At 37.4% G+C, this 13526-nt stretch overlaps 1 protein-coding gene across 5 annotated transcripts in view; it reads right to left on the bottom strand.

Moving 5' to 3' along the window:
* CACNA2D1 (calcium voltage-gated channel auxiliary subunit alpha2delta 1) overlaps positions 1 to 13109 on the bottom strand; it is a 936653-nt gene extending 923544 nt beyond the window's left edge. For 2 of the 5 annotated variants that reach the window (XM_073619559.1, XM_073619560.1), the window contains exon 1: positions 12683 to 13108. In XM_073619559.1, coding sequence (XP_073475660.1) covers positions 12683 to 12777 — 95 coding nt within the window. In that variant the 5' untranslated portion in view covers positions 12778 to 13108. Of the gene's footprint in view, positions 1 to 12682 lie in introns of all 5 variants that reach the window. The other 3 variants (XM_073619563.1, XM_073619564.1, XM_073619561.1) reach the window with 2 other exon arrangements.
* Between the last annotated feature and the right edge of the window lie 417 nt (positions 13110 to 13526).

Here is a 13526-nt window from a genome sequence, read left to right as displayed (position 1 = left end):
ATAAAGTTCTTTTGGTATCCAAAAAATAAATAATAAAGTGCTTCTGTGCTGGTGAAAAACAATATAGTCCATTTTAAGAAAGTGATCACAGCATACGTGCTCTTTCCGTGCTCTTATTGTGGCTGTGGACGAACGCGTAGGGCAGGGTCAGCACACGCTTTTGCATCACTTCCGGTCACCGATCCTTGTGTCAGCAACAAATGCTTTTTTGTATTTTACTAAATGTGAGTACCCTTTTCATGTTTTAAATAATAAAATTGGCTGAAGCAATATCACACTATTGGCACCTTTCTCTCCTATACCGTATATGACATTTGGGACAAGATTGCAACTACTAATTCACCAGGAATATCCAGTCCTCAGATTGCTGCACAGTGGCAAATACTGTGAATGCTCCACAACCCAAGGGGGGGGGGGGGGTAAATTCCAGTGAGTGCAGCCACAATAAGAGCATGGAAAGAGCATGCATGCTGTGATCACTTTCATAAAACGGACTATATTGTTTTTCACCAGCACAGAAGCACTTTATTATTTATTTTTTGGATACCAAAAGAACTTTATATCAACAATATATAATCTTTATTTGTAGTTTATCTGTATATTTAAATTTGCAATATAACCCATATAAGTTTGCACGAAAGCACTTTAAATCACAATGGAACCATATAATGTTTATTAAGTCTAGTATACCAGCACAGGATATTACTCAGTTTGATAATATAACATATGTGCACCTCATTTGGTCAATTGCACTAACACCCACACATACACTAATTATTTATTCAATTGGGAGTCTTCATTCAACATGTGAATTGAACGGCCCCATATCTACTTTATTTTCTCCTAAATAACTGAACTTTTATCACTTCCATCAGCTCATCCCCCACAGTTATATCCTCTTATACCACTTGCCCCACCCTATTAGATTGTAAGCTCTTATGAACAGGGCCCCCTTAACCCTTTGTATTTTATTGTTTTGTAACTGTAAGCATACAGCACATACTAAACATATTTACTGTGTGTGTATAAATATATTATGTGGGACCCTGTGCTACCTGGAATATTGCTGGTTTACACCAAAGTTTGGAGAGAAAGGCACGCTGATTGCACAGCTGTGTGCTGGGCTATTTAGTTGTGACCTGGCTATGGCTCAGGGCCCCACCCGACAGACAGGAAGTCCGTGCACGGAGTCAGGTGGACTCCCATTCCTCTGCAGGAGTCAAAGACTGCAGGGGGCAGACAGAGCATGCATGTCTGCAGGAGGCAGATGTACTTTGTGACAGAGCAGCAAGGCGCTGATCAGGAGTAAGCTAGGAGAGAGCTTAACTCAAGGAAACCCTTTTGTTCTAAGGAGCAGAGCTAAGGCCTAGGCTACAGGCCTGAAGCAGCTGTGTGGCAATAACGTAAGCCAGGTAGCTGTAAGACAGAGTGTCACCAGAGGTACAGTGTGGGTGCCAAACAGGGACACAGTTACAGGGTCAAGAGGACCGAGGTCAACGCCTGAACAGCAGTGCTGACCAGAGAGCCAGGTGGCTTGGTATTTTCCATTTATTTCATTATTGCTTTGTGGAAGAAAAACCTGCGTGGGAATCCTGGATGGACTGTTTTTCTTTTACTTCAATAAACATGGGCCAAAAAAGCCCTTAAACTGCATATCTGGCGTAGACTCAGCTCACTGGTAAACTCTAGGCTGAAGCTAAATAACCCCCAATACCACTATATATATATATATATATATATATATATATATATATATATATACTGTATATTATATATGTAAACACACACATACACATTAAAAATCTCTCTCTTTTATTATAGGTGTATTTTAAATGATAAAGACAGAATATCAACCAAAAATCCATAAAAAACACGTAAAACAAATGCTATAAATGAAGTTTTAGTTCAGTGAGTAAAATAAGTATTTGATCCCCAAGAAAAACAAAAAAAGACTTTAGTAGTTGGCGGGGAAACCCTTGTTGGCCAGCACAGAGGTAAGACTTTTTTGTAGTTGGTGACCAGGTTTGAACACATCTCAGATCTTCTCTAAATCCTTAAAGGGGTTGTAAACCCTTGTTTTTTTTTTAAATACCAAACATGTCATACTTACCTCCACTGTGCAGTTCATTTTGCACAGAGTGGCTCCGATCATCCTCTTCTGGGGTCCCTCAGCGGTGCTGGTGGCTCCTCCCTGCATCGAGTGTCCACGTTGGAGAAGCACTCTTCACATTCACACAGAATGCAGGACTCTGCCCCGCCTCCTGGTGCCACGTCATTGGATTTGATTGACAGCAGCAGGAGTCAATGGTTGCACTGCTATCAATCTATCCAATCAGGACACAAGACACCAGCTAGCTCTGGTGCGCTTGTTCCTGGACAAAAGATGACAGCTTTCATGTAAGTACAACGGGAGCGCTGGGGAGCTGCAGCACTACAGAAGGTTTTTCACCTTAATGCATAGAATGCATTAAGGTGAAAAAACATTAGGGTTTACAAACCCTTTAAGGTTTCATGGCTGCCTCTTGGCAACTCAAAGTTACAGCTCCCTCCATAAAATTTTCTATAGGATTAAGGGCTGGAGACTGACTAGGCCACTCCATGACCCTAAAGTGGAGTTACACCCGTTTTGCTGTTTATTAAAAGTCAGTAGCTACAAAAAGTGTAACTGCTGACTTTTAACCACTATAATACCGGGCATTTTCACCCGCTTCCTGCCCAGGCCAATTTTCAGCTTTCAGCGCTGTCACACTTTGAATGACAATTGAACGTGATGCAACGTTGTACCCAAATTAAATTTTAATCATTTTTTTTCCCACAAATAGAGCTTTCTTTTGGTGGTATTTGATCACCTCTGCGTTTTTTTATTTTTTGCGCTATAAACAAAAAAAGACCGACAATTTTGAAAAAATCACATTATTTATTACTTTTTGCTATAATAAATATACCAATTTTTTTTTTTTAAAACATTTTTTTTCCTCAGTTTAGGCTGATATGTATTATTTTACATAAGCAATAAGCATATATTGATTGGTTTGCGCAAAAGTTATAGCATCTACAAAATAAGGGATAGATTTATTTCATTTTTATTATTTTTTTTAGTACTAATGGCGGCGATCTGCGATTTTTATAGTGACTGTGACATTGCGGCGGACAGATTGGACACTTTTGACACTATTTTGGGACCACTGATATTTATAAAGCAATCAGTGCTATAAAAATGCACTGATTTACTGTATAAATGTCACTGGCAGAGAAGGGGTTAACACTAGGGGGCGCTGAAGCGGTTAAATGTGTGTCCTAGGGAGTGATTCTAACTGTGGGGGGAGGGGACTGATAAGGGGAGGAGACCGATCGGTGTTCCTATATACAAGGAACATACGATCAGTTCACCTCTCCCCTGACAGTACATGGATCTGTGTGTTTACACACACAGATCCACGTCCCTGCTCTGTGATGAGCAATCGCGGGTGCCCAGCGGACATCGCGGCCACTGGGCATGCACATCGGGTACCCCACGCTCTCCACAATGCCGGGAAGCCGAAGACATCATATGACGTCCACCCGGAGGGAGGAAGGGTTCCTGCGGCCGTCATTTTACTATGGCCCGGTATGGAAGTGGTTAATTAACAGGCACTCACCTGTCCCACGGTCCAGCAAAACGGCCGCCCGAAGCCTCACTCCTCTCCCTCTCTTCTCTGCAGCGCCGGCATCACTACTGTGGGCACCTGGCTGTGACAGCTTATGGTTTCACAGCCTGGTGCGCACTGCACATGCGTGAGTCACGCTGCGCGTCCTGAGTGGCCGTGCACCTGTGATGTGTCCCAGAAGATTGCTGGGAGGGAGGGGCCGCCTAGAGGGAGAGGAGGGTTTGCCTAGGCGGCCCGGTGCGGAAGTGGCTGCAGATACCTGTAAAAACTAGGTACCTGCTCCCCCCCCCCCCAATAAAAATCACATGCCAAATGTGGCATGTCAGGCGGTCAGGATGCCTTAAAGCAGAAGTTCCACTTTTGGGTGGAACTTTGCTTTAATGTGCTTCTTCTTGAGCCACTCCTTTGTTGCCTTAGCGGTGTATTTTGGGTCATTGTCATGCTGGAAGACCCATCCACTACCCATATTCAGTGTTCTGGCTGAGGGAAGAAGGTTCTCATCCAATATTTTACACTACATGGCCCCATCTATTTGCCCCTCAATGTAGCAAAGTCGGCCTGTACCTTTACCAGAGAAACAGCCCCAAAGCATCCTGTTTCCACCTCCGTGCTTGACTGTAAGGATGGTGTTCTTAAAGTCACAGTCAGCATTTTTCTTCCTCCAAACACGGCGAGTCAAGTTAATGTCAGAGAGCTCAATTCTGGTCTCATCTGACCACAGCACTTTCTCCCAATCCTTTTCCAAATCATTTAGATGTTCATTGGCATGACTGTACTTGAGGTGGGGGAGTCGCCGTGTTCAGGGAAAAGAAAAATGCTGACTACGACCCTAAGAACGCCATCCCTACATTCAAGCACGGAGGTGGAAACGTAATGCTTTGGGGCTGTTTCTCTGCTAAGGGTTCAGACCAACTTTGCCGCATTGAGGAACCAATAGATGGGGCCATGTATTGTAAAATATTGAATGAGTCTTACAGCATGACAATGATCCAAAACATACCGCCAAGGCAACAAAGGAGTGGTTCAAAAAGAAGCACATTAAGGTCCCTTCTGAGATGTGTGCAAACCTGGTTACTAACTATAAGAAACGTCTTACCTCAAGGGTTTCTCCACCAAGTACCAAGTCATGTTTTTCTTGAGGATCAACTACTTATTTTATTCACTGAACTGCAACTCAATTTATAACATTTGTATCATATGTTTTTTTTCTGGATTTTCGGTTGATATTCTGTCTCTATCATTTAAAATACACCTATGATAAAAATGATAGACCTTTCTTTTCTTTGTAAGTGGGCAAACTCACAAAATCTGCAGGGGATCAAATAACAATTCTCATCACTGTATACATATATATATATATATATATATATATATATATATATATATATATATACACACACACACATACACACACATACAGTATATATAAACTCTTGGTACAGTTTCTATTGAGTTTACTAATATGTTGTGCTCATTCAGACTTAAAATATACAAATGTGTATATTTCCAAACCACACCAATTTCTTTATTATCATTATAAGCATTTTTATGAAAAACTATTTCAAGCCTTATGTGGCACTTCATCAGGCGCAATGACAAAGAGTTGTGAGGCTTGAAACTGAATATATATATATATATAGAGAGAGAGAGAGAGAGAGAGAAGAAAAGACGTGGATTGATGCTTAATGCAAAAAACTCCTTTACTTGGAAATTACAATCATACAGACATTGAAAGTGCAGACGTGCAAGCCACTGTACAGTATCGAGCTTGAGTCGCTCTTCATCAGGCTTCTCTGGCTGACAGCAAAGAGAGGCGACTCAAGCTCGATACTGTACAGTGGCTTGCACGTCTGCACTTTCAATGTCTGTATGATTGTAATTTCCAAGTAAAGGAGTTTTTTGCATCAAGCATCAATCCATCAATCCACGTCTTTTCTTCATAATTTATGGTGGAAGGTTGGGAGTCCACCCTGATGGTGCTGTGATCGGATTAAGGATTAAAGAAAAGAAGGTAACCCACCTGAAGTTTATCTATATATATATCTATGTATATATATATATATATATATATATATATATATATATATATATATATATACACATATATATGCACAGTGTATATATATATATACATATATACACTGTGCATATATACTGTACATACATACATACACATATAGTATATATACACACTAAATAGAGCCTTAAGAATGAGCAAGAGCTCTCAACAACCCAACAGAAATTGTGCCCCCTGGTGGATTGTCACAATATTCTTTTTCATGTGTATGTTATTTATTTATATATAGCACCAACTTCTTTATTGCCATTATAAGCATCTTTATGAAAAACAGTTTCAAGCCTGATGGCTCTTTATCAGGTGCAATGCTGAAGAGTTGTGAGGCTTGAAAATGTATATATATATATATATATATATATATACTCTAATTATATATACTGTATTTACATACACATATACTGTACTTACACACTAAATATGTCCTTAAGAATGAGCAAGAGCTATTATATCAACAGCCCAACATAAATTGTACCCAGATAGATTGTCACAAGTTTTATTTTCATGTGTATGTTATTTGTTTATGTTCAAAATCTAATAAAAGGCATCTTGAAATTAAATAAATAAATACATAAGAAAAAAGTTGTTCCATCTATTACATTTTTAATAAAGCAGGACTGAAATAGATAAATGCCAAATATCTGGTCACTGGGATGCACTAAGCATCCTTAATTAAAATGTTCCAGTAGAACTTAAATGATTACAGGGTGTGAAATAAACTAAACAATAATTGGTTATATGCCCATACATAAGTATCACATCTACATGGCGCTTAATCTGTATAAATAAATCACACCTTGTAGTGAAATGACTGCAGGCAAAAGTCAGTCTCCAGATAGCAATGCTAAAATAAATGAAGAATGGAAGGCCAAGGCAACCAACTAGGTATACGTGTAATTAAAATTCATATTTTACCAAACTGTCATGTACCACAGAAATAGGAGGCGGATTAGCATCACACTGGCCCTGCTTCAGTAGATTCACAGACATGGGCATCAAAACCCAGAGTATGTGTTTTAGTGCAGTACATTTCAAGATGAGCCTTGTGATTGATTTCGTAGTGTGTGGTGATGTATAACTGTCTAATGTAACACATGCTCACTGTCTGCCCTCAGGGATCTACATGCAAATTAGACAGATCGGCTAATCAGATTATTCTTGGTAGCAGTGAGCTGCTTTTGTGAAGGACCAATTGTTCTTACTTTAGATATATCTGTACATCCATTTAATTTGACTTACATTGCTAACACCCGCTACGTGAAGGAAAGGGATGAGGGTTCCATTGTATGAAATCCCATTTGGGTTCACAATTGATTACAAATATAAGCATCAACCTGTCACATCAAAATAAAAGAATTTTAAAGGCTCAAACTCAACAAGTAAACTGCTCAATCTATATGTCTGTGAGTATGTATACTTTCATTTATAAAAATATATCCATGCAATTACACCTTAAAAAGACATGAATCACATCCTGATATATATGTATATATATAATTACTTGATATAATACATGTAGTGCAAACATATGGAGACAAAAAATTATATATATATATATATATATATATATATATATATATATATATATATATAGAGCACAAGATGGAAAGAGAGAGAGACAGAAAGAGAAGAAGAGATTTTATATATATATATATATATATATATATATATATATATATATTTTTTTTTTTTTTTTTTTTTTTTCAGGTAATATATAATCCTTTGCGAAATCACTGGCATTTAATTAGTTTAAAAGGTATATTATAAAATATCGGTATTCAAGAAAATATGTATCTGCACAAGAAATGGAGGATATACACAGTACACCTCAAAGTTGCTTTTTTAATTAAAACGTATACCTAAAACAGGCTTGTTCTGTTTGATGAGTAAACAAACGGCCCATGTCTCCAGAATATTGGTATATTCCAACAATTTTTAATATAGAGATTAATTATTTGCATTTTTTTTTTTTTTTTTTACAGTATAAGCAACCTTTTCATCCAACATCTATTCGATAAATGGGCATTTTCATGAAGGCTAATGTGCTGAAAAGCACTTTTAAAATTTCTCAAAATATGCCCTTTATCACAATCTAAAAACGATCCACAATGTAATCTAGATTTTATGTCGCTTTGGAAAAAATGACAACTTACAGAAGAAATGATACACATGTAGCCCACAAACAATAAAGAACAATATTACATTAAAACCAATAGCAGGCAGAATTTTGCTTTGGAAATGCAATAAGTGAAAGTAGGATGGAGATGAGAGCTAAATCCTGGTGACAGTAATGTACAAAGCATTGTGACCATGAACCTGGTTTCCCGCTTTGAATCATTAACTTAACATTTCATTATATTCTGGGTTTTCTTGCCATCCTAGTTACAAGATAAAGAATACACACCTTTCCCTGTAAACATGCACATTTCATGGACAGCATTCAGTGGACCAAAGCAGGTATTATGATCACACCTGTTTGCAGCTTTAAATGCATACATTATGTGCGTTTTCATATAAATGCCTTCCATACTACCAAAATAACAAAAAATAAAAATAAATAAATAAATACAATTAAAAAACAAAACAAAATAAATGACAGATGTATTTCTTATTCCCTTGCAATGCAATGCTAATCTGCCCCTTTAATAAATTCATTTGTAGCAGCCAGCACTGGTTAGAATTACATATATACATGGGCCAAGATCATTAATGATTTGACATATAATAGCAGATGACACACCAGCTTAAGTTGAAAGGAATATGTGCAAAGCACCACCTGTTCCCTCAATCCACGAACTAAGACAGTAAATGACCAGTGTGCCTAAACATATTCTATTTTTTTAACTGTGCCTATAATAGAAATTGGTACTATATCAACCCTAGCACACAATGATTGTACGCTGCTTTTAGGATGTCAAATCAAAGAAAAAATATCAAACATCATATAAATAAAAGGATAGCATAACAAAAGATTCCCTCATTGGAATAAAAGCATATTGAATAGATAGATAGATAGATAGATAGATAGATAGATAGATAGATAGATAGATAGATAGATAGATAGATAGATAGATGTGTTAGTGTACAATCACATGTCTAATATATATATATATATATATATATATATGATATAAATGATATATGTACACACATATATAAACCAGAAACATGTATATGTGTATATATACATATATACATACATATATACGGTATGTTAACCATATATATATATATACAAGCATATACATACATATATGTGTATATATATATATATATATATATATATATATATATATATATATATATATATACACACACATATACACATACACACACACACATATATAAATATATATATATATATATATATATATATATATATATATATATATATATATATATATATATATATATATATATACACACACACACATATAGTAAAAAGTAGAGCAAAAAATATAGAGAAAAAAAAAATACAAACAAAAACCAAATATATATATAGATATATATCTATATATATATATCGAGATATATAGATAGATAGATAGATAGATAGATAGATAGATAGATAGATAGATAGATAGATAGATAGATAGATAGATAGATAGATCTATATATATATATATATATATATATATATATATATATATATATATATATATATATATATATATACACACACACACACATACCCACAGGCCTGGATTATACTAAAAATGTAACCATTTTAGCAATAAATGTTAATATCAAATAAATAATATACAATACAAAAATATATTTTATGTATATAAAAAAAATGCAATTATACGTATACAAATATGACAACTTTCCATATATCTGGCAGAACATTTCCTACTTTACATTTATACATGCACACATCATTTTAATATTTTGCCACCAGAGATTTTCGGTGGCAGCTTGCGTCTTGGACTAAATAAAGGCACATTGGCTAGATGTAGTGACACAGTCCCTAAGGAATATAGTAAATACTTTTCACAACAGTGAATGAAATTTTAATGTGTTCTTGACATCTGAGGTGGTGAATAACAGTGAGACGTCTAAGGACACTCCTGAGATTTTTTTTTCCCCTGTTGTAAATCAAGATGCACTAAATAATAATTAAAAAAAAAACACAAAATAGTTTCATGAGGGAGGAACATGAATTTATTGCGAAAACAAAATCTTGCTAAAAAATAAATAAAAAATAAAAACCAAAAAAACCAAAAAACATAAAGCCTAGTGCCTGATTTGAAATGTGATTTCCCTCCATATGTCAACAGATGCATTAGTACAAAACGTTACTATCTATCTATCTAACTATATTTTTTCAGTGTAGAATAATATTAAATGTTTAATCCTCAAGAAGCAGCCCCGTATTTTAAACCCTGAATATTCTCAGCTTCCTAGATAAGTATATGCTGTGTGCTGCCAATTATTCTTGGTCGGATACATAATGGAATAAATCCTGGGAACAGGATCCCTTTCTAACAGCACACAAGCTCCACTAATTAGACAAATGTACTACTGGCAAGCCGTGGAAAGTCTCTTCCATCCTGCACTGCCCTAGCCAGAGTCAATGCATAGAAGAGCACATCAAGATTTGGGCTTTGTTTGGCCAATGGCTTAATTTGCTGAGGCTCTTCCCCTCCTGTACACAATATTTCTAATGACAATCAATAAACTGGAAGTCCATGGACATTAAGGTTTTTAGAATTGTCAAACTAAAACCCAACTCATTTGGTCTTTGAAAGGACTGGATGTACATCCTAAGATTCAGCATGGGTACCCACCATCCCTTCCTATATGTCAGATCACACTTCCATCTCTTCTAGACACTTGATTTATGAATACAGGCAGCACAGATGCATGGCTCTTTTTTTTTTTTTTTTTTATGTCTTCTCCAGGAAGCAACAACTGTCACAACAAGCGTGCTTTGATGGGTCCCTATGTTCGCTTCTATAGAGGCGAGGAAGAAGCTGCAAGGTGCATCCTGGTAAACAATCTGACTGTACAATGAACCAGCCATACACGCTTCAATTTTAATATCAAATCGATACATGATTTGATCAAACATGATCAGCAAACATCCGAATAGCCATAACCCCCCTTTCCGAGCGTTTTAAACTAGATTTTTATAGTGTCTGAGTAAATCGACCAGGTTCGGAAAATTATCGATCGTTCTGCAACGAATGGCAACACTGAGATACTTTGTTCATGTATATGATCGCATTTCGATCATTCCATTACAAGATTCATGTTGTAACTGTTGGCGCTATATAAATCCTGTATAATATCAATAGATGGTGGAAACTGAGATGAGGTTGATAACTTATGATCGTAAGTTACCTTAACTAGCGATCGAAATCCACATCCCTGTGTGTGGCCTATCGATTGAATAGGTTGTCGGGCAACACCGACTTGGAAAAAAAAGCGATTGTTTATCAAAGTGTGTATGGCCACCATTAGTAAACTGAACTATGTACAATATATATATGCAAAGTGATGTGGAAATGAATGGCGCTATATAAGTACCTGTAATAAATTATAGGAGGACCTACCTATCTTGTTAATCAGACAGGTGGTTGCACTGCTGTTGGTCTATCTTATGTTGGCCATATATGTGACAATCTGACCAAACAATTCTTCACAATTAGTAAAAAGTCACATACCGCGTCATCAAGGGTTGTCACCTGTCAGTAAATTTACAGTTTGTAAAAATCTGTGATTTTTTTTTTTTACAACGGTCTGTAAATATCAGGGGCTGACAATTTGTCATGCTGTGACTTTTTAAGTGTAAACTAGGCAAATGATTTGTTATGGGTATGGTCAATGTTTTCATGTTGTGTTTATACTGTTTAAATATTGGTTGTCTTCGTTTTTAATAGGAGTTCTGTAATTTGTCAGGTCGTCGGTAAAAAAATGTGCTACGTCAGTAAATCTTCCATGTTTTGACAGCAAAAAAAAGTGCTTGGGCAGTAAATTTTCCACGTTTTGGCAGTAAAAAACACGTGCTCGGCTAGTAAAAAAAAGTGTATGGTCAGCAAATTTTCCTTGTTTTGCCAGTAAAAAAATGTGCTTGGCCAGTAAATTTTCTGTGTTTTGTTGGTATAAAAATGTGCTCGGTCAGCAAACTTTCCATGTTTTGTCAGTAAAAAAATGTGCCCTGCAGCAAATTCTCCATGTTTTGGCAGTAAAAAGTTTTGCTCAGGCAGTATATTTTCCTTGTTTTTCCAGCCCCAAAAATGTGCTCTGTCAGTAAATTTTCCTTGTTTTGTCAGTAAAAAAATGTAAAAAAAAAAAAAAAAAAAAGCAAATTTTCTTGTTTTGCCAGTAAAAAAAATGTGCTCCGTAGGTAAATTTTTCTTTTTGTGTCAGTAAAAAAATGTGCTCTGTCAGCACATTTCCCTTTTTTTGTGTCAGTAAAAAAAGTGCCCGGTCAGTAAAATTTTCCATGTTTTGCCAGTTTTAAAAAAAAGTGCTTAGTCAGTAAATTGTCTGTTTTGCCAGTAAAAAATGCTGTGGGAGGTTAGCAAGTGATTTTAAACAAAATTGAAATGATTCTGATCAGTCTTAGGAGAATAGATCACTGGACATGAAGTGTACAGCGCAGGTTTTCCTTGGTTATTCTGATCGGACAGTAAATCTATGGATTATAGGATGGTCCTAGGATTGTACAATGAGATTGGTAGGTGTGTGAGTGCAGTGTAGAGAAGTTGTATCCTTCCTGATCCCATAAGAGGAAGACTCCCTGGTACAGACATGACCTTCCCTTATAAAGAGATCGGAGGAAAGTTTCTTCTTCCCAGGCCGGTTATATTTAGAGTTGGATGGGAGTTTTGGGTGAGGGATGGGAAGTGGATCAGGGAGGGGAGGGGAGCTGTCATCCCGGCAAAGTGCCGATCGCCCCCATCGATCCCTCCCTCCACTATACAATACAGCACCGATATCGAGGGGTACTTACGTGGCCGCGGTGGGAAAGTATTCTTCCGAGGAAGGGCCGATGAGCAGGGCTTGGAAAAGTGTCAGACTAAAGATTAGGAAGCAGGAAGCAGCCATCTTCACAATCTAACAGGCAGATCTCCGATCCAGTGTGATAATAATACGGGGATGAGAGAGGAAAAGAAAAAGAACAACTCCAGGCAATGGCAATGGGAGGAGGATGAGGAGGAGGAAGAGGAGGAGGACACACAGCTCTATTCTGCCAGGCAGATCGGAGGAGCCGCCATCGGTGAGACTTGTCTCCACTCCCGGGCTCCGTCTTCCTTATTCTGATTTCTCACCCCCGATGGATGGCAGGGAAGGGGAGGTGGGTAAGTTACAAGGGAGGAGTGAGAGAGGGGAGGGGAGGGAGGAGCCCCCTCTGATCACACGCTCACACCGCCCGCTGCTGGAAAGTTAAGTGAATCACGGCGGTGACAGCTGGCCCCGCCCACACGGACGGGGACCTGTCACCCGCCACACACACCGGCCGCTCCTGCATTACCGTAATTACCCGGCTGCCGCAGCACGCCTATTGTTTCCAGTTACCGAGATCTCTGGCAGCAACCGGCAGATCCTTATCAGCCATGCTGATCTCCATCACAGGAGAGGAGACTGGGGGTGATCGATCACACTTTACCTCTGCCCAGGACATATCTGCTCACTGCAACTTGCCAAGGCTTTTTTTTTATCAATGAGATTGGGAGATATGGGGATAGTTTAATGATCACCACATACAATCTGATTGTACAATCTGCTTCAAACCAAAAGCATTTATTATATTGCAGCTACCGATTCTTAGATGTGATGGTTACATTAGTTCTCAT

The sequence above is a fragment of the Aquarana catesbeiana genome, linkage group LG03 (genome assembly GCF_042186555.1).
Source record: "Aquarana catesbeiana isolate 2022-GZ linkage group LG03, ASM4218655v1, whole genome shotgun sequence".
In the NCBI taxonomy this organism is placed as follows: domain Eukaryota; kingdom Metazoa; phylum Chordata; class Amphibia; order Anura; family Ranidae; genus Aquarana; species Aquarana catesbeiana.
This window is presented reverse-complemented; position numbering and strand designations above follow the sequence as displayed.